At 45.1% G+C, this 21435-nt stretch overlaps 1 protein-coding gene across 7 annotated transcripts in view; it reads right to left on the reverse strand.

The window, feature by feature from the left end:
• Positions 1 to 21435, reverse strand: part of ZNF236 (zinc finger protein 236) — a 531150-nt gene that overhangs the window by 228626 nt on the left and 281089 nt on the right. For all 7 annotated transcript variants that reach the window (XM_063923335.1, XM_063923337.1, XM_063923334.1 and 4 more), the window contains exon 21: positions 4794 to 5079. In XM_063923335.1, coding sequence (XP_063779405.1) covers positions 4794 to 5079 — 286 coding nt within the window. The remainder of the gene's footprint in view (positions 1 to 4793; positions 5080 to 21435) is intronic.

Here is a 21435-nt window from a genome sequence, read left to right on the forward strand (position 1 = left end):
CCACCAAAAAGGGGCGTTGTGGCCCCGAAACGTCGGACACTGAGTGATGAAATAAATGCACTTTATGCACTTTACTGACTGTGAGTAAGACCCGTGAGTGCCGCCGCCGCTGCTGGGCTTGTTTTATATAGGATTTTTCCGGATGGCACCAAGGCAGTGAACTGTGATAGGAGAGAGTGCCGATTCTTTCCTGTTTGTATATATATATAACACACACAGGGGGGTGGGGGATATAGCGACCAATGGTGTCTTAGAGAGATTCAATAAAAATAAGTAGATCTAAAGATATATATATATATATATATATATATATATATAAAATATGATAAACGAATAATCAAAATCAGTAGATCTAATAAATTTATTAACACATTAAACAGAAATAAAAAATGGATTAACAGCTACAATAAAATTTGAGCAGCAAATCTCCTTAAAAAATGGGATAAAAACAGTATACACAATACAATATAATACCAGTTAAAATATATAAAAAGATTTTAGCTTAACTTGGTATGAGGTCACTGCCAGGTTGACCAGCGCATTTCGTCATTCAGACTTCATCAAGGGGTCTGAATGACGAAATGCGTTGGAAAACCTGGCAGTGACCTCATACCAAGTTAAGCTAAAATCTTTTTATATATTTTAACTGGTATTATATTGTATTGTGTATACTGTTTTTATCCCATTTTTTAAGGAGATTTGCTGCTCAAATTTTATTGTAGCTGTTAATCCATTTTTTATTTCTGTTTAATGTGTTAATAAATTTATTAGATCTACTGATTTTGATTATTCTTTTATCATATTTTATATATATATATCTTTAGATCTACTTACTTTTATTGAATCTCTCTAAGACACCATTGGTCGCTATATCCCCCACCCCCCTGTGTGTTATTAATCTCTTGCTACAGGGAACCACCATCCCTGTTTTTGGGGGACAGCTGACGCCCTGTATTAACCCTTAGGGAGTGTCATTTATTTTAGATATATTTATACCTTTGATTCTTAAATTGCTGTTGTTGTACACAAGTGGCGCAATAATCTCTTTTCTATTCTAATATATATATATATATATATATATATATATATATATATATATACATATATACATACATACATACATACACTATACTCCGCACTCATACACACCTAACTGCTTTTAATTCTTAAATTCAGGGAACGTTAGCTCCAAAATATTACTATAAGTTAATCAGCTGACCAACCACGGGATTAATTCTCTTAAAAGCAGAAGCACGTTGGATTTTTCTGCTGGACACCCTTGCGCCTAGAGGTCTAAATGAACACTCTGGGTTGCATTGTTTCCTTTAAGTCCTATTACAGATCTTTAGACGTAATTTATGTATTTTACATTAAAACTTTTGCCCCATACTTTCTGGGACTAACTAATGTCGGCCACTTTTAATGTGATACATTAATAGCAGTTTATCTTTGAACTATGTTAGTCACATCAAGTGATATCGATCAATATCAGTAACCATGTATTGAATTATGGCTATATACCTTGATATTTATGTTTACACAACAACCAATAATTGTATTAATGCATTCACACATGTTTGTTTATTTTGTTTCTGTGCTTGTAACATCTTAATTGGTTACTTCACTTGCAGGTGCTGCGGGACTCTCCGTGACGCCGCGTCTGGCGCGGCATGATGACGTCAGTTTTGATGGACGTGCAGCGGGCGGACTGCGGGCGGCATGGACGGTCTCGCTGGTATATAGGTATGTCACATTTTTACTTTGTTTTATGTCCTGATGAAAATGTTACGTGTATAACATTGAAACGTTGACAAGCTCCACGACTACGTCTCGTTTTATTCCCCGCTGAGGGAGCCGTGAGTGCCGCTGACTGGGTCTGTTGTTTTAAGACATCCCTGCTGGGGATGTTATACGGAGGGCACCGGCTTTATACTTTCTACTGTATTAGTAAGGAGTGCTGCTGACTACTGCTACTTATATATATATATATATATACATATATACATACATACATACATACACTATACTCCGCACTCATACACACCTAACTGCTTTTAATTCTTAAATTCAGGGAACGTTAGCTCCAAAATATTACTATAAGTTAATCAGCTGACCAACCACGTCATGGTCTCCCCATCCGGCTAGTACCTACACTGACTCTCAGAAACATGATTATTACTCTGCATCATTAACCACCAAATCTCAAACAGATTTTATGCTCACACTCTGTGGCAATTTTCCCCTTAGGTATGTGTATAGGGGCGGCACTTGTTAAGGGGCGGTGCTTGGTCGCATGTTTCATTATTGTCGTCCCAAAATTATCAGTAACTACAAAATATTTCTACTCTAACGTACTGTACACAATCTTAAGAGGAGTGTGACTAGGTAGGACATTGGCAGGCTGCAGCGTAAGCTGTCCTGCTTCGTAAATATTTATACATAATTAAAAATAATGCAATGTTATAGCTCATGGCTTGTTTAATTATTAGGTTATATCATACTAAACTAACAACAATTTAATTAAACAATGAGAATAATAAAATTGGATGGCGAGGGTGGCCCACAATGTTGTGCCTAGGGGTGCCCTAACCCCTAAATCCGCTACTGCCCACAATATGTTTTTTTAGGTGATTAGATCTAAGATCATTGTCTTAAAGAAACAGACCTCACCCAGGCATATCACCTAAAGCACCTGGGAAGGTTAGCTGACAAAATTTGGCTAACATGTGGAAAAATGGGGTGCAAGAGAAAATGTGATCACAACATTTTAGGTAACACAATAGGCTTAAGTCCACGGCCATGTCACTTTTTCCTTAAACTATGCTTCTTAACGTACTATGCTAATCCCAAGTATTTAGAACCCTATTATAGCATTAAGATGCAAAATTCAGCAAAAGTATTCTGGATAAACAGGACCAGACAGAGGTCCTATACGAGTGACATGCACCATGCATAGTTATACATAATCTGTTTATTTATACAAATTCATTTGCAACAAACATTAGTAAACCTAAGTACAGTACTTAGGGCCTAATTCAGCATGGATCACAAAAGCAAAATCTTTCTCTAATGGGCAAAACCATGTGCACTGCAGGCGGGGCAGATATAACATGTGCAGTGAGAGTTAGATTTGGGTGGGGTGTGTTAAAACTGAAATCTAAATTGCAGTGTAAAAATAAAGCAGCCAGTATTTACCCTGCACAGAAACAATACAACCCACCCAAATCTAACTCTCTGCACATTTTACATTTGCCCCACCTGCCGTGCACATGGTTTTGCCCATTATAGAAAGATTTTGCTTATGCGATCCATGCTAAATTAGGCCCTAGGTACACTATTAGCGACTAGCATACTATTATGGGTGTCTTCAGTATGCCGAATGTCGGGATCCCGGCGCACAGTATACCGGCGCCGGAATCCCGACACCCGGCATACCGACATATATTCTCCCTCGTGGGGGTCCATGACCCCCCATGGAGGGAGAATAAAATAGTGTGGCGCGCATAGCAAGCCCGCAAGGGGCTCATTTGCACTCGTCACACTGTCGGTATGCCGGCGCCAGTATGCTGGTCGCCGGGAGCCCGGCCGCCGGCATACCATACTACACCCTACTATTATAGTATCAGCGAATAAAAACTAAAAATTTTGGGGAGAAGAATTCAAGCACAGGAATTACTACCTATAGTGGGGCATCTAACATGTGCCGTATGGTATAAAAAGGATAAGTGTATAGGAACGGAGAAAAGCGTCAAGGACATATACAGGTTCAATTGTGACCACCACCACTGCCAGCCCCTCTGGGTACAAAGCTGCTTTTCATCTCCCAACCCATTACTGAGTTTGAGCTAGAGATCGTGGGAGCCGCACAGCTGTGTCCTCTGCAATTTCCCTAGTGGATACGGAGATCGGCATGCCAGCCGCTCTGTAGAGCTGCTCCCTGAATCGCTATACGGAGCTGCAATTGGAAAACCTTCCTTCTCCTCACGTTGGGGCGGCTCATTACTCTCACAGCGCAGTTGAGCGCGTCTACGGGAACTGATACTTAAGCCCTCCCGCAAGAGCCGTCTTATCAAGCCGCCCACGGAGTCACTATTGCCGCGCTCTCCCTCTCCCCACGCCGGGGCTATTCACTACATTGACAGCGCTACAAGACCCCTATGCTGCTGTTTTCCTATTCCAAAAGTTACATCAATGGAGTGGCGAGTGATTTCGAGGTGGAAGCACAGCGCGAGGGTTCTCATTAGCCTCATTAAACTCTGCAAACTGTGGACCGTGTTATCCTTTTCAGTGGTGGGCTTATCCATTGGGATCCTGTACTCATTGGGTAATATCCACTTTGTAACAATTGTTACTTTATATTACTGTTATATAGTTTAAATGTAATGTGCTACTTTTTAACAGCTATTAATAAATGTTTTTTTTATATACATTATTAATTAGTTTTCCCTGAATATATATAAACTTCTATATATATATATATATATATATATATATACACACCATGTAATCAGATGGCACTCCATTACATGGTATATTTTTGCATATTAGCAAGGATGGGCACCGGGGGCAATAACTGTTGATAACGGAGTGCCGGTTATTGGAGGAGCTATATATATATATATATATATATATATATATATATATATGTATGGTTCTTCTTCGTATAGGGACACATCTGTACATACAGTATGTACACAGACACTTATATAGCCATTCCACACCCTCTGACATTACAAAGTATCACTGCAATAGGAAATGTATCGGTGAAATACGGTGAAGAGTAGACTTTATACCTGATCAAGTCACTGGGCTTTTTAAAGCTTTTGGGACAATAAGAACAACAGTTGGCAAACTTGGGCTCGGTTTCCATCTCAGCCTGTTTATCTTTGATTTCACTTATACGATCTTTTTCTGCTGCTGACTGGACCAGCACCTTCTCAGAGATAGTGGCCCCTTCTCTTGGCCGAATCTTTGCAAGCTCAGCAGTCTCCTCCTCGGTGAAAGTGATGACACCATGCCGAGACTTCCGAGATGCAGCTCTTTCTGAGTTTTCATCCTCATCATCAAGACACTCATCTCCTATTAAAAGCAGTAATAGTTGTTACCAAAATGTATAAGAAGATATATCACATACCTACAAGAAAACTTTCATAAAGCACATTAAAAATGTAAAAAAGCAAATTAGTCTTCTTTTAATATCCTATTAGTAATACAGGAGCCATATTTTTTTCTCAAACATAAGTACTGTATACCCTTGTAGTACAGTGTAATTTATAATATTTTTTTATTCGTTTTTTTTCTTCTATAATGAACATACAATGCTATATCAGTCATTTAAAATTCCAAAGCCTTAACTTTCTCAAATGTACATGTTCTGTTAGCTTTATTGTACTGTGACCTTCTATACATAAAGTGTATGATATTAAAAAGAACATTATGTTTCTCGGACAATACAGGTGACTACACTGTGTATTGTTGGTTTACCTAACATGTCCTGTTCCTAAAATGGCATGTGATTGTTCCCCTATAAATGTTGCGATTCTGTAGTGGGCCATTTACACAAATGTCAATAAGAAGCCACTATGTAGAACGATATATCGGCAGTGCTGTACACACTTAACGATATAATATAATGACATAATATATTGTTCACGGCCGCAATCACCTGTATCCTGTTTGCCAGGTCGTCCTGTCGGGTGCACAGTATGCCCGATGGGATGACCCAGAAAACGACCTGTGGGAGTGTGCAGAAGTGGGTATACAGTCCAGGATGTGAATCATGATTGAAAAAAATAAATATATATATATATTTTTTTTAAATCTGATTTTTTTTTTTAAATCACTTTTTTTTAAAGATTAATTGTTTTTTTTTATTTAAATTGGATTTTTATAAAAATAAAGTAAATAAATAAACCAAGTAAAAACATTAATACAAAGTTCTTTCAAAATACTGTAACTTTAATATAATTTAAATGACTTGACTGTGTCACCATGAATCATGGCATGGCACAGCAAACTACATACAAATCACACAAACTGCAAAGGAAAATAGTTGGCAATTGCCTTTCCTGATTTGTAAATCTGAATAAGCCTACACATTAGGTTTATTGAACACCTTAAAAAGAGATACAATTTTGCAGCTTTCTTAGTACCCAAGCGATTTCTCAGTTTTGACTGCACCAAACCAAGGGGGTTATTCAGGTTTGTTAGCAAACCAAAAAAGTTAGCAATTGGGCAAAACCATGTTGCACTGCAGGTGGGGCAGATGTAACGTGCAGAGAGATTTAGATTTGTGTGGGTTAAATTGTTTCTGTGCATGGTAAATAATGGCTGCTTAATTTCTACACTACAAATTAGATTTCAGTTTTAACACCCCCCACCCAAGTCTAACTCTCTCTGCACATGTTACATCTGCCCCACCTGCAGTGCAACATGGTTTTGCCCAATTGCTAACTTTTTTGATTTGCAAATGTGGAAAATATTCTCTCTACTGAAGCTGATGATGCAGCAGCTGTTAGCAACTATTCTATGGCTACCATGATATTTTCATTACCACCTAAAGTTTCTGAACCAATGTGCATTTTCCACCAATTTATTGGTGCCACTGTTGACACAACATCGTGGTCAAACAAAAGGTCATTAGACATGGTTGCTTTTGCTTGAAACTGGACTAGAGTTGGTAGAAGGATGTTTGAATGTGGATAACTTAAGAGCTTCTAACTTTTCTTCTGCAGTTAAACAACTACCACAGTAACATGGGTCCATCAAATAAGCAAGAATAAGTGCAGGTCCCAATGCTTGATCACGGCGTTCCAAAAATTTCTTAATGCTTGGTTTGTCCAGATTTAATTCTTTCAAACTATCCTCTATTTCATTTCACACATGTACAACATTGAAAAAAACAAACAATTAATGTGATTTAAATCAATGATTGAAAAAAATAATCATGCAATTTAAAATAAGAATTTACTCACCGGTAATTCTATTTCTCGTAGTCCGTAGTGGATGCTGGGGACTCCGTAAGGACCATGGGGAATAGACGGGCTCCGCAGGAGACTGGGCACTCTATAAGAAAGATTTGGTACTATCTGGTGTGCACTGGCTCCTCCCTCTATGCCCCTCCTCCAGACCTTAGTTAGGACACTGTGCCCGGAAGAGCTGACACAATAAGGAAGGATTTTGAATCCCGGGTAAGACTCATACCAGCCACACCAATCACACCGTATAACTCGTGATATTATACCCAGTTAACAGTATGAAATATAACTGAGCCTCTCAACAGATGGCTCAACAATAACCCTTTAGTTAGGCAATAACTATATACAAGTATTGCAGACAATTCGCACTTGGGATGGGCGCCCAGCATCCACTACGGACTACGAGAAATAGAATTACCGGTGAGTAAATTCTTATTTTCTCTGACGTCCTAGTGGATGCTGGGTACTCCGTAAGGACCATGGGGATTATACCAAAGCTCCCAAACGGGCGGGAGAGTGCGGATGACTCTGCAGCACCGAATGAGAGAACTCAAGGTCCTCCTCAGCCAGGGTATCAAATTTGTAGAATTTAGCAAACGTGTTTGAACCTGACCTAGTTGCAGCTCGGCAAAGTTGTAAAGCCGAGACCCCTCGGGCAGCCGCCCAAGATGAGCCCACCTTCCTCGTGGAATGGGCTTTCACTGATTTAGGATGCGGCAATCCAGCCGCAGAATGCGCCAGCTGAATTGTGCTACAAATCCAGCGAGCAATAGTCTGCTTAGAAGCAGGAGCACCTATTTTGTTGGGTGCATACAGGATAAAAAGCGAGTCAGTTTTCCTGACTCCAGCCGTCCTGGAAACATACATTTTCAAGGCCCTGACTACGTCCAGTAACTTGGAATCCTCCAAGTCCCTAGTAGCCGCAGGCACCACAATCGGTTGGTTCAGGTGAAAAGCTGATACCACCTTAGGGAGAAACTGGGGACGAGTCCTCAATTCTGCCCTATCCATATGGAAAATCAGATAAGGGCTTTTACATGACAAAGCCGCCAATTCTGACACACGCCTGGCCGAAGCCAAAGCCAATAACATGACCACTTTCCACGTGAGATATTTCAGATCCACAGTTTTAAGTGGTTCAAACCAATGTGATTTTAGGAAACTCAACACCACATTGAGATCCCAAGGTGCCACAGGAGGCACAAAAGGGGGCTGAATATGAAGCACTCCCTTTACAAAAGTCTGAACTTCAGGCAGTGAAGCCAGTTCTTTCTGGAAGAAAATCGACAGAGCCGAAATCTGGACTTTAATGGAACCCAATTTTAGGCCCATAGTCACTCCCGACTGTAGGAGTGGAGAAAACGACCCAGCTGAAATTCCTCTGTAGGGGCCTTCCTGGCCTCACACCACGCAACATATTTTCGCCAAATGCGGTGATAACGGTTTGCGATTACTTCTTTCCTGGCTTTTATCAGCGTAGGAATGACTTCCTCCGGAATGCCCTTTTCCTTTAGGATCCGGAATTCAACCGCCATGCCGTCAAACGCAGCCGCGGTAAGTCTTGGAACAGACAGGGCCCCTGCTGTAGCAGGTCCTGTCGGAGCGGCAGAGGCCAAGGGTCCTCTGCGATCATTTCTTGTAGTTCCGGATACCAAGTTCTTCTTGGCCAATCCGGAACGATGAGTATAGTTTTTACTCCTCTCTTTCTTATTATCCCCAGTACCTTTGGTATGAGAGGAAGAGGAGGGAACACATAAACCGACTGGTACACCCACGGTGTCACTAGAGCGTCCACAGCTATCGCCTGAGGGTCCCTGGACCTGGCGCAATATCTTTTTAGCTTTTTGTTGAGGCGGGACGCCATCATGTCCACCTGTGGCCTTTCCCAACGGTTTACCAACAGTAGTAAGACTTCTGGATGAAGTCCCCACTCTCCCGGGTGTAGGTCGTGTCTGCTGAGGAAGTCTGCTTCCCAGTTGTCCACTCCCGATGTGAACACTGCTGACAGTGCTAGTACGTGATTTTCCGCCCATCGGAGAATCCTTGTGGCTTCTGCCATCGCCACCCTGCTTCTTGTACCGCCCTGTCGGTTTACATGGGCGACTGCCGTGATGTTGTCTGATTGGATCAGAACCGGCTGGTTTTGAAGCAGGGGCCTTACTGACTTAGGGCATTGTAAATGGCCCTCAGTTCCAGAATGTTTATGACCAAAGTCCCTGGAAATTTCTCCCTGTGTGACTGCGCCCCAGCCTCGAAGGCTGGCATCCGTGGTCACCAGGACCCAGTCCTGTATGCCGAATCTGCGGCCCTCTAGAAGATGAGCACTCTGCAGCCACCACAGTAGAGATACCCTGGTCCTTGGAGACAGGGTTATCAGTTGATGCATCTGAAGATGCGATCCTGACCACTTGTCCAAGAGGTCCCACTGGAAGGTCCTTGCATGGAACCTGCCGAATGGAATTGCTTCGTATGAAGCCACCATTTTTCCCAGGACTCGTGTGCAGTGATGCACCGATACCCGTTTTGGTTTTAGGAGGTCTCTGACTAGAGATGACAGCTCCTTGGCTTTCTCCTGCGGGAGAAACACTTTTTTCTGTTCTGTGTCCAGAATCATCCCCAGGAACAGTAAGCGTGTGGAAGGAACCAGTTGTGACTTTGGAATGTTTAGAATCCAGCCATGCTGTTGTAGCACTTCCCGAGATAGTGCTACTCCGACCAGTAACTGCTCCCTGGACCTCGCCTTTATTAGGAGATCGTCCAAGTACGGGATAATTAAAACTCCCTTTTTTCGAAGGAGTATCATCATTTCTGCCATTACCTTGGTAAACACCCTCGGTGCCGTGGACAGTCCAAACGGTAGTGTCTGGAATTGGTAATGGCAATCCTGTACCACAAATCTGAGGTACTCCTGGTGAGGAAGGTAAATTGGGACATGCAGGTAAGCATCCTTGATGTCCAGGGATACCATGTAATCCCCCTCGTCCAGGCTTGCAATAACCGCCCTGAGCGATTCCATCTTGAACTTGAATCTTTTTATGTATGTGTTCAAGGATTTCAAATTTAAAATGGGTCTCACCGAACCGTCCAGTTTCGGTACCACAAACAGTGTGGAATAGTAACCCCGTCCTTGTTGAAGTAGGGGTACTTTGACTATCACCTGCTGGGAATACAGCTTGTGAATTGCCTCTAGTACAGCCTCCCTGCCTGAGGGAGTTGTCGGTGAGGCAGATTTGAGGAAACGGCGGGGGGGAGGCGCCTCGAATTCCAGCTTGTACCCCTGAGATACTACTTGAAGGATCCAGGGATCCACCCGTGAGCGAACCCACTGATCGCTGAAATTTTTGAGGCGGCCCCCCACCGTACCTGGCTCCGCCTGTGGAGCCCCACCGTCATGCGGCGGATTTGGAAGAAGCGGGGGAGGACTTTTGTTCCTGGGAACCTGCTGCGTGGTGCAGCTTTTTTCCCCTTCCTCTGCCTCTAGACAGAAAGGATCCGCCTTTTCCCCGCCTGTTTTTCTGGGGTCGAAAGGACTGTACCTGATAATACGGCGCTTTCTTAGGCTGTGAGGGGACATGGGGCAAAAATGCTGACTTCCCAGCTGCTGCTGTGGAAACAAGGTCTGAGAGACCATCCCCGAATAACTCCTCACCCTTATAAGGCAAAACTTCCATGTGCCTTTTAGAATCTGCATCCCCTGTCCACTGCCGAGTCCATAAGCCTCTCCTAGCAGAAATGGACAATGCACTTATTCTAGATGCCAGCCGGCAGATCTCCCTCTGTGCATCTCTCATGTACAAGACTGAGTCTTTTATATGCTCTACGGTTAGCAATATAGTGTCCCTGTCTAGGGTGTCAATATTTTCCGACAGGGAATCTGACCAAGCAGCAGCAGCACTGCACATCCACGCTGAAGCAATAGCTGGTCTCAGTATAACACCAGTGTGTGTATATATAGACTTTAGGATAGCCTCCTGCTTTCTATCAGCAGGTTCCTTTAGGGCGGCCGTATCCGGAGACGGTAGTGCCACCTTTTTAGACAAACGTGTGAGCGCTTTATCCACCCTAGGGGGAGTTTCCCAACGTGACCTATCCTCTGGCGAGAAAGGGAACGCCATTAGTAATTTTTTTGAAATCACCAATTTTTTATCGGGAAAAGCCCACGCTTCTTCACACACTTCATTTAATTCTTCAGATGGGGGAAAAACTATTGGTAGTTTTTTCTCCCCAAACATAATACCCTTTTTTGAGGTACCTGGGTTTATATCAGAAATGTGTAATACCTCTTTCATTGCCTCAATCATGCAACGAATGGCCCTAGTGGACATTAAATTTGACTCATCGTCGTCGACACTGGTATCAGTATCCGTGTCGACATCTGTGTCTGCCATCTGAGGTAGTGGGCGTTTTAGAGCCCCTGATGGCCTTTGAATTGCCTGGGCAGGCACGAGCTGAGAAGCCGGCTGTCCCGCATTTGGCATGTCGTCAAATTTTTTATGTAAGGAGTCGACACTTGCACGTAATTCCTTCCATAAGTCCATCCACTCAGGTGTCTGCCCCGCAGGGGATGACATCACATTTATAGGCATCTGCTCCGCCTCCACATAAGTCTCCTCATCAAACATGTCGACACAGCCGTACCGACACACCGCACACACACACACACACACACACACACACACACACACACACACACACACACACACAGGGAATGCTCTTAAAGGAGACAGGACCCCACAAAAGCCCTTTGGGGAGACAGAGAGAGAGTATGCCAGCACACACCAGAGCGCTATATAATGCAGGGACTAACTGAATTATGTCCCCTATAGCTGCTATAATATTTACTGCGCCTCAATTTAGTGCCCCCCCTCTCTTTTTTACCCTTTTCTGTAGTGTAGACTGCAGGGGAGAGTCAGGGAGCTTCCTTCCAGCGGAACTGTGAGGGAGAAATGGCGCCAGTGTGCTGAGGGAGATGGCTCCGCCCCTTTTTCGGCTGACTTTTCTCCCGATTTTTTCTGTATTCTGGCAGGGGTAATTACCACATATATAGCCTCTGGGGCTATATATTGTGGTTATTTTGCCAGCCAAGGTGATTTTATTGCTGCTCAGGGCGCCCCCCCCCCCCCCCCCCAGCGCCCTGCACCCTCAGTGACCGGAGTGTGAAGTGTGTATGAGGAGCAATGGCGCACAGCTGCAGTGCTGTGCGCTACCTTGGTGAAGACTGAAGTCTTCTGCCGCCGATTTTCCGGACCATCTTCTTGCTTCTGGCTCTGTAACGGGGACGGCGGCGCGGCTCCGGGAACGAACACCAAGGACGGGTCCTGCGGTCGATCCCTCTGGAGCTAATGGTGTCCAGTAGCCTAAGAAGCCCAAGCTAGCTGCAAGCAGGTAGGTTCGCTTCTTCTCCCCTTAGTCCCTCGTTGCAGTGAGCCTGTTGCCAGCAGGTCTCACTGTAAAATAAAAAACCTAACATATACTTTCTTTCTAGGAGCTCAGGAGAGCCCATAGTGTGCATCCAGCTCGGCCGGGCACAGAAATCTAACTAAGGTCTGGAGGAGGGGCATAGAGGGAGGAGCCAGTGCACACCAGATAGTACCAAATCTTTCTTAGAGTGCCCAGTCTCCTGCGGAGCCCGTCTATTCCCCATGGTCCTTACGGAGTCCCCAGCATCCACTAGGACGTCAGAGAAAATATGGTTTAAATCAGCACACCCTGGTACACACTAGACAAGTTACCAGATATGTTGGTCCAATCTGCTGGATCGGACGACATATCACCTAGTGTGTTATCCAGCTTTACTCTTAGACCAGTGTCAGCTACTTGCTCACTGAACATATTGCAGCTGATGCAGAATGAATATATGAAATCACTGTGTGCATTCCAAGAAAAGTGAAAGTCTGCATATAAGTCTATGCTGACTTGCATAATTCTGGGGCATTCTAATGATGGCCGAGTACAGTAAGGGCATGTTCACACAACTGTGAACACATGAAGACTGGGACACAAACAAATATAACCTGAGAAAGACATATTATTTGCAGGTTGTCAGTGCGGGGTGAAAGCATTGATCATGATGATGATAGTCATCAGCACTAGTGAACTTTTTGTGATTCCTAGTGAAACCGGAAGGATGAGAAGATCATACAGGTAATTGCGGTGCCATGTAAAAGGGTTGGTGCTAGCAGATGCAAAGTCACATCATTTACCCCCGCCCCCAGACCCACAAATCTCTGCATTTTGGGGGCAGGGCCTAGTGATGTGCAAACTGGCCCCGCCCCCCACAGTGGCAAGATGCGTCTCCTCTCCTGGTTTCTCCAAGACAGGAGATTGTGAATGTCGGCAAGTATGCTATCACAGATTTAGTGTGAGTCTGCAATCAGCCACTCAGAAGAGGATCTAGTGCCAGGGACTACCAGCATAAACAACATGCATTTGCACCAGCATTCGGGCACCTGTAATTTACACAGTGTTGGTGTATGTGTACCTCTGTGCACATCTGAATCTGCAGCTATGACACTAAGCCTCTTCCCTCCATCATCTCACCTCTGGTGTCCGATAAAAGCAATCTGGTAACATTCAAATGTGTGCAGGCGTTTTTCTAGGCATCTGCAAAACCAACTTGTCTATTTTACATTATGCAAACTGTAGTCAGTCCAAACCAGCATGTGCCCTGGGTGTTTTAGGGGTTCCTGATAACAGCACTATTCTACAGATATGGTGGTAAAGTCCTTATAGTTTTTGGTACAGAAATGGTTAAATAGACATTTTCCGCTACATTCTTATTCCTACTCTTATGCCTCCCAATATGCAATTGCTCTTTATTTTATAAGCAATACATCTTTTTGGACCCAAATAACACATTTGTTACATATTCATAACAATACTTAGGTAAGATAGTTCACTTAACAGGATCCTGCCCCCTCCTACTCTGTTGCATACCGGGTAAATATAGGCTGCTTTTGCATGTACTGTAGCCCACAAAATGTTGGACAGCTTATTTTTACACTGCTATTTAGGATTTCAGTTAGGATACATCCTCTCAAATATAAATGGTTTATAATTGTAGTGTAAGGTTGGAAAAACAGGATTTTTATACCTACCGGTAAATCCTTTTCTCCTAGTCCGTAGAGGATGCTGGGGTCCACTTTAGTACCATGGGGTATAGACGGTTCCGTAGGAGCCATGGGCACTTTAAGACTTTTTCAGAGTGTGTACTGGCTCCGCCCTCTATGCCTCTCCTCCAGACCTCAGTATAGGAACTGTGCCCAGGGAGATGGACAATTCGAGAAAAGGATTTACTTTTAAGTTAATGGTGAGATTCATACCAGCTCACACTTCAACCACAAGATGGCATACAACATAACACATGTCAACGAGCATGACCATTGCAGCAACGTGCTGAAACAACTGAACACAACACCTGTGTAAAACTATAACAAATTAACTACTGCAGGTAAAGTACGCACTGGGTTGGGTGCCCAGCATCCTCTACGGACTAGGAGAAAAGGATTTACCGGTAGGTATAAAAATCCTGTTTTCTCATACGTCTTAGAGGATGCTGGGGTCCTCTTTAGTACCATGGGGTTATAACAGGGCTCCAGTATGGGTGGGAGAGTGCGGATGACCCTGCAGAACCGATTGACCAAACTTTAGGTCATCAGCGGCCAAGGTGTCAAACTTGTAAAACTTAGCAAACGTGTTTGTCCCTGACCAAGTAGCTGCTCGGCAAAGCTGTAATGTCGAGACCCCCCAGGCAGTCATCCAGGATTAGCCCACCTATCTTGTAGAATGGGTATTCACCGAATTCGGTATGCGTGCTGAATCATACCTCTGATCCAGCGCGCAATCGTCTGCTTAGAGGCAGGACACCCAATCTTTTTGGGAACATACAGGGCAAACAGTGCCTCTGTTTTCCGTATCCGAGCCGTTCTTGCGACATAAATTCTCAAAGCTCTGACCACATCCAGAGACTGTGAAGCAGCGAAGGTGTCAGTAGCCACTGGCACCACAATAGGTTGGTTTACATGGAAAGAAGAAACCACCTTTGGAAGAAATTGCTGACGAGTTCTTAATTCAGCCCTATCTTCATGGAAGATCAAGTAAGGGCTCTTGTGAGACAAGGCCCCTAACTCAGATACCCGTCTTGCGGATGCCAAGGCCAACAGCATGACCACTTTCCAAGTGAGAAACTTTATCTCCACCTCCTGGAGAGGTTCAAACCAATCTGATTGATGGAACTCCAAAACCACATTAAGATCCCATGGTGCCGTAGGAGGAACAAAAGGAGGTTGGATGTGCAGAACCCCCTTCCCGAACGTCTGAACTTCCGGAAGGGAGGCCAATTGTTTCTGAAAGAAAACGGACAAATCCAAAATTTGGACCTTGATTGAACCCAATCTTAAGCCAGCATCCACACCCGCCTAAAGAAAATGGAGAAAACGTCCCAATTCAAACTCTTCCATTGGAGCCTTCTTGGTTTCACACCAAGATATATATTTTCTCCAAATACGGTGGTAATGTCTAGACATTACTCCTTTCCTGGCCTAAATAAGAGTGGGAATGACTTCTTTGGGAATACCCTTTCTGGCTAGGATCCGGCGCTCAACAGCCATGCCATCAAACGTAGCCACGGTAAGTATTGATACACGCATGGCCCCTGCCGTAGCAGGTCCTCTCGAAGAGGAAGAGGCAGAGGATTTTCTATGAGTAACTCCTGAAGATCCGGATACCAAGCCCTCCTTGGCCAGTCTGGGACAATGAGGATCGCCCGAACCCCTGTTCTTCTTATGATCTTGAGAACTTTTGGAAATAGTGGAAGTGGAGGGAACACGTACACTGACCGAAATACCCACTGGGTCACTAGTGCATCCACTGCTATTGCTTGTGGGTCTCTCGACTTGGAACAATATCTCTGAAGCTTCTTGTTGAGACGAGATGCCATCATGTCTACTTGAGGAACATTCCAATAACCTGTCACTTCTGTGAAGACTTCTTGGTGGAGGCCCCATTCTGCTGGGTGGAGATCGTGTCTGCTGAGGAAGTCCGCTTCCCAGTTGTCCGCTCCCGGAATGAAAATTGCCGACGGAGCTCTTGCATGTCTTTCTGCCGAGAGGAGGATATTTGTCACCTCTGCCATTGCCGCTCTGCTTTTCGTTCCGCCTTGACGGTTTATGTACGCCAATGCTGTTACATTGTCTGACTGGATCTGAATCTGTTGATCTTGAAGAAGATGCACCGCTTGTAGAAGGCCACTGTAAATGGCTCTCAACTCCAGAACGTTTATGTGAAGAAAGGTTTCTTGACTTGACCATCTTCCTTGGAAGCTTTCCCCCTGTGTGACTGCTCCCCAGCCTCGGAGACTAGCATCCGTGGTTACTAAGACCCAGTCCTGAATCCCGAACCTGCGTCCCTCTAGGAGGTGAGAACTGTGTAGCCACCACAGGAGCGAAATTCTGGCTTTGGATGACAGGATTATCCTCTGATGCATGTGTAGATGGGATCCGGACCACTTGTCCAACAGGTCCCACTGGAATACTCTGGCATGGAATCGGCCAAACTGTAGGGCCTCGTAGGCCGCTACCATCTTCCCCAACAACCGAATGCATTGGTAAATCAACACTTTTGTTGGTTTCAGAATTTGTTTGACAATTCTCCGGATTTCCGGAGCCTTTTCCACTGGAAGAAATACCCTCTGTACTTCTGTGTCCAGTATCATTCCCAGAAACGATAATCTTGTCGTTGGTTCCAAATGTGACTTTGGAAAATTTATGATCCAACCGTGTTGTTGAAGTACTGTCAGGGAGAGTGCAATGCTCTGCACCAACGTTTCCCTGGACCATGCTTTTATCAGGAGATCGTCCAGGAAAGGAATTATATTGACTCCTTGATGTCGAAGGAGGACCATCATCTCCGCCATCACCTTGGTAAACACCCTCGGTGCCGTGGATAGCCCGAACGGCAATGTCTGAAATTGGTAATGACAATCCTGCACTGCGAATCTCAGATAAGCTTGATGTGGAGGATAGATAGGAACATGTAAGTAGGCATCTTTTATGTCCACTAACACACTGTCAGGGAGAGTGCAATGCTCTGCACCAACGTTTCCCTGGACCATGCTTTTATCAGGAGATCGTCCAGGAAAGGAATTATATTGACTCCTTGATGTCGAAGGAGGACCATCATCTCCGCCATCACCTTGGTAAACACCCTCGGTGCCGTGGATAGCCCGAACGGCAATGTCTGAAATTGGTAATGACAATCCAGCACTGCGAATCTCAGATAAGCTTGATGTGGAGGATAGATAGGAACATGTAAGTAGGCATCTTTTATGTCCACTAACACCATGAAGTCCTTTTCCTCCAGACTGGAAATCCCTGCCCTCAGAGATTCCATCTTGAATTTGAACCTTTGAAGGTAGAGATTCAGTGTTTTCAGATTTAGAATCGGTCTGACCGAGCCATCCAGTTTCGGAACTACGAAACGGCTTGAATAAAACCCTTCTCCTTGTTGCGACAAGGGAACCAGGACAATAACTTGATCCTGACACAATTTTTGTATTGCTGCTGATACCACTTCCTTGTTTGGACAGAAGCTGGTAAGGCCGATTTGAAAAATCAGCATGGGGGAATGTCTTGAAACTTCAGCTTGTACCCGTGGGACACTATTTGTAAGACCCACGGGTCCAGGCCAGATAGAACCCAAATCTGACTGAAGAGTTTCAGACGTGTTCCCACCTAAGTGGACTCCCGCAGCGTCATTCTGAAGATTTGGCAGAAGCAGAGGTTGATTTCTGCTCCTATGATCCCTGAGACGCTGTGGACTTTTTACCTTTTCCCCTTCCTTTACCCGCAAAGAAAGGGGAACTTTTACCCTTTTTGTATTTATTGGGTCGAAAGGACTGCATCTGAGAGTGATGTGTCTTTTTCGCCGGCGCAGGAGCATTAGGCAAAAATGTCGACTTACCTGCAGTAGCCGCAGAAATTAGGATTTTAATACCTACCGGTAAATCCTTTTCTCCTAGTCCGTAGAGGATGCTGGGGACGCTTCAAGAATCATGGGGTATAGACGGGATCCGCAGGAGACATGGTCACTTTAAGACTTTGAATGGCTGTGGACTGGCTCCTCCCTCTATGCCCCTCCTCCAGACTCCAGTTATAGGAACTGTGCCCAGGGAGACAGACATTTCGAGGAAAAGGATTTATTGTTAAACTAAGGGTGAGATACGTACCAGCTCACACCACCAAACACACCGTACAACCTGGCATTAAACAGAATTCCAGTCAACGGCATGAACAAAGTCAGCAACAGGCTGACCATAACCAAAGCACAACCTTTGCGTAACACAAGCAATAACTATTAAACAAGTACTGCAGATAGAGTCCGCACTGGGACGGGCGCCCAGCATCCTCTACGGACTAGGAGAAAAGGATTTACCGGTAGGTATTAAAATCCTATTTTCTCATACGTCCTAGAGGATGCTGGGGACGCTTCAAGAACCATGGGATTTATACCAAAGCTCCAGAACGGGCGGGAGAGTGAGGATGACTCTGCAGCACCGATTGACCAAACATGAGGTCCTCGTCAGCCAGGGTATCAAACCTGTAGAACTTAGCAAAAGTGTTTGAACCCGACCAAGTAGCCGCTCGGAAAAGCTGTAACGCCGAGACCCCTCGGGCAGCCGCGCAAGATGAGCCCACCTTTCTCGTAGAATGGGTCTTCACCGATTTCGGAAATGGCAATCCCGCCATAGAATGAGCATGCTGAATCGTATCAACGATCTAGCGTGCAATAGTCTGCTTGGAAGCAGGAGCCCCAATCTTGTTGGGAGCATACAGGACAAACAGAGCCTTTCCGTTTTCCTAATCTGAGCCGTTCTGGTGACCTAGATTTTCAAAGCTCTGACCGCATCAAGAGACTTCGATTCCGCCAAGGCTTCAGTAGCCACTGGCACCACAATAGGTTGGTTCATGTGAAACGATGAAACCACTTTTGGTAGAAATTGCTGACGAGTTCTCAACTCCGCCCTATCTACATGGAAGATCAAATAGGGGCTCTTGTGAGACAAAGCCGCTAATTCAGATACCCGCCTTGCGGATGCCAAGGCCAACAGCATGACCACTTTCCAAGTGAGGAATTTGAGCTCAACCTTATGTAAAGGTTCAAACCAATGAGATTGCAGGAACTGCAACACCACGTTAAGATCCCATGGTGCCACTGGGGGCACAAAGGGAGGTTGAATGCGCAGCACTCCTTTCACGAAGGTCTGAACTTCTGGAAGGGAGGCCAATTCTTTCTGAAAGAAAATTGATAAGGCCGAAATTTGTACTTTAATGGAGCCTAACTTTAGGCCTGCATCCACACCTGCTTGCAAAAAATGGAGAAAACGCCCCAGCTGAAATTCTTCTGTAGGAGCCTTCTTGGATTCACACCAAAACACATATCTTCTCCAAATACGGTGGTAATGCCTCGCCGTTACTTCTTTTCTAGCCTGAAGTAGTGTGGGAATGACTTCACTGGGAATACCCTTTTGGGCTAGGATTTGGCATTCAACCGCCATGCCGTCAAACGCAGCCGTGGTAAGTCTTGATACACGCATGGTCCTTGCTGTAACAGGTCCTCTCGTAGAGGAAGAGGCCAGGGATCTCTTATGAGTAATTCCTGAAGATCCGGATACCAGGCCCTCCTTGGCCAGTCTGGAACAATGAGTATCGCCTAAACCCTTGTTCTTCTTATGATCTTTATCACCTTTGGAATGAGTGGAATTGGAGGGAACACATAGACCGACTGAAACACCCACGGTGTGACTAGGGCGTCCACCGCTATTGCTTGAGGGTCCCTCGACCTGGAACAATATCTCTGAAGTTTCTTGTTGAGGCGAGACGCCATCATGTCTATTTGAGGAATTCCCCAATGACTTGTCACTTCTGCAAAGACCTCTTGATGAAGACCCCACTCTCCTGGATGGAGATCGTGTCTGCTGAGGAAGCCTGCTTCTCAGTTGTCCACGCCTGGAATGAAGACTGCTGACAGAGCGCTTGCATGTCTTTCCGCCCAGCGAAGAACTTTTGTGGCCTCCGCCATTGCCGCTCTGCTCTTTGTTCCGCCCTGGCGGTTTATGTACGCCACTGCTGCTATGTTGTCCGACTGAATCAAGATGGGCAGACCGCAAAGAAGATATTCCGCTTGCAGAAGGCCGTTGTAAATGGCCCTTAATTCCAGAATGTTTATGTGCAGACAAGCTTCCTGGCTTGACCATTTTCCCTGGAAATTTTCCCCTTGTGTGACTGCTCCCCAGCCTCGGAGACTTGCATTCATGGTCACTAGGATCCAATCCTGGATCCCGAACCTACGTCGCTCTAGGAGGTGAGAACTGTAAGATAGGATTATTTTCCGGTACATGTGCAGGTGAGAACCGGACCACTTGTCCAACAGGTCCCACTGAAACACCCTGGCATGGAACCTGCCAAACTGAATGGCCTCGTAGGCCGCCACCATCTTCCCCAGCAACCGAGTGCATTGATGAATCGACACTCTTGCCGGTTTCAGAATCTGTTTGACCATGTTCTGGATTTCCAGAGCCTTTTCCACTGGAAGAAAGACTCTCTGTAATTCTGTGTCCAGAATCATACCCAAGAATGACAGCCGTGTTGTCGAAACCAACTGTGATTTTGGCAAGTTCAGGAGCCAACCATGTTGTTGCAGAATTGCCAGGGAGAGCGTAACATTTTTCAGTAATTGCTCCTTGGATCTCGCCTTTATCAGGAGATCGTCCAAGTACGGGATAATTGTGATTCCTTGATTGCACAGGAGAACCATCATTTCCACCATTACTTTGGTGAAAATCCTCGGAGCCGTGGACAGACCAAACGGCAACGTCTGATATTGGTAATGACAATCCTGAACAGCAAACATCAGGTAAGCCTGATGCGGAGGATATATGGGGATGTGTAAGTAGGCATCCTTTATGTCGACCGACACCATAAAATCTCTCTCCTCCAGACTGGAGATCACTGCTCAGAGAAATTCCATCTTGAATTTTAATTTTTTTAGATAGAAATTGAGGGATTTTAGGTTCAGAATCGGTCTGACCGAGCCATCCGGCTTCGGGACCACGAACAAGCTCGAATAAAAGCCTTCTCCCTGTTGTGACAGGGGTACCGTGACAATGACATGATTTTGACACAGCTTTTGTATTGCAGCGCATACTACCTTCCTTTCCGGAGGAGAAGCTGGCAAGGCCGATTTGAAAAATCGTTGAGGGGGCACGTCTTGAAACTCCAACTTGTACCCTTGGGCTACTATTTCTAATACCCAAGGATCCAGGGCCGAGCGAACCCAGACCTGACTGAAGAGTTGGAGATGTGCCCCCACCGGTGCAGACTCCCACAGAGGAGCCCCAGCGTCATGCAGTGGATTTGGCAGAAGCCGGGGAGGACTTCTGCTCTTGGGAACCCACCACAAC

The sequence above is a fragment of the Pseudophryne corroboree genome, chromosome 5 (genome assembly GCF_028390025.1).
Source record: "Pseudophryne corroboree isolate aPseCor3 chromosome 5, aPseCor3.hap2, whole genome shotgun sequence".
Classification (NCBI taxonomy): domain Eukaryota; kingdom Metazoa; phylum Chordata; class Amphibia; order Anura; family Myobatrachidae; genus Pseudophryne; species Pseudophryne corroboree.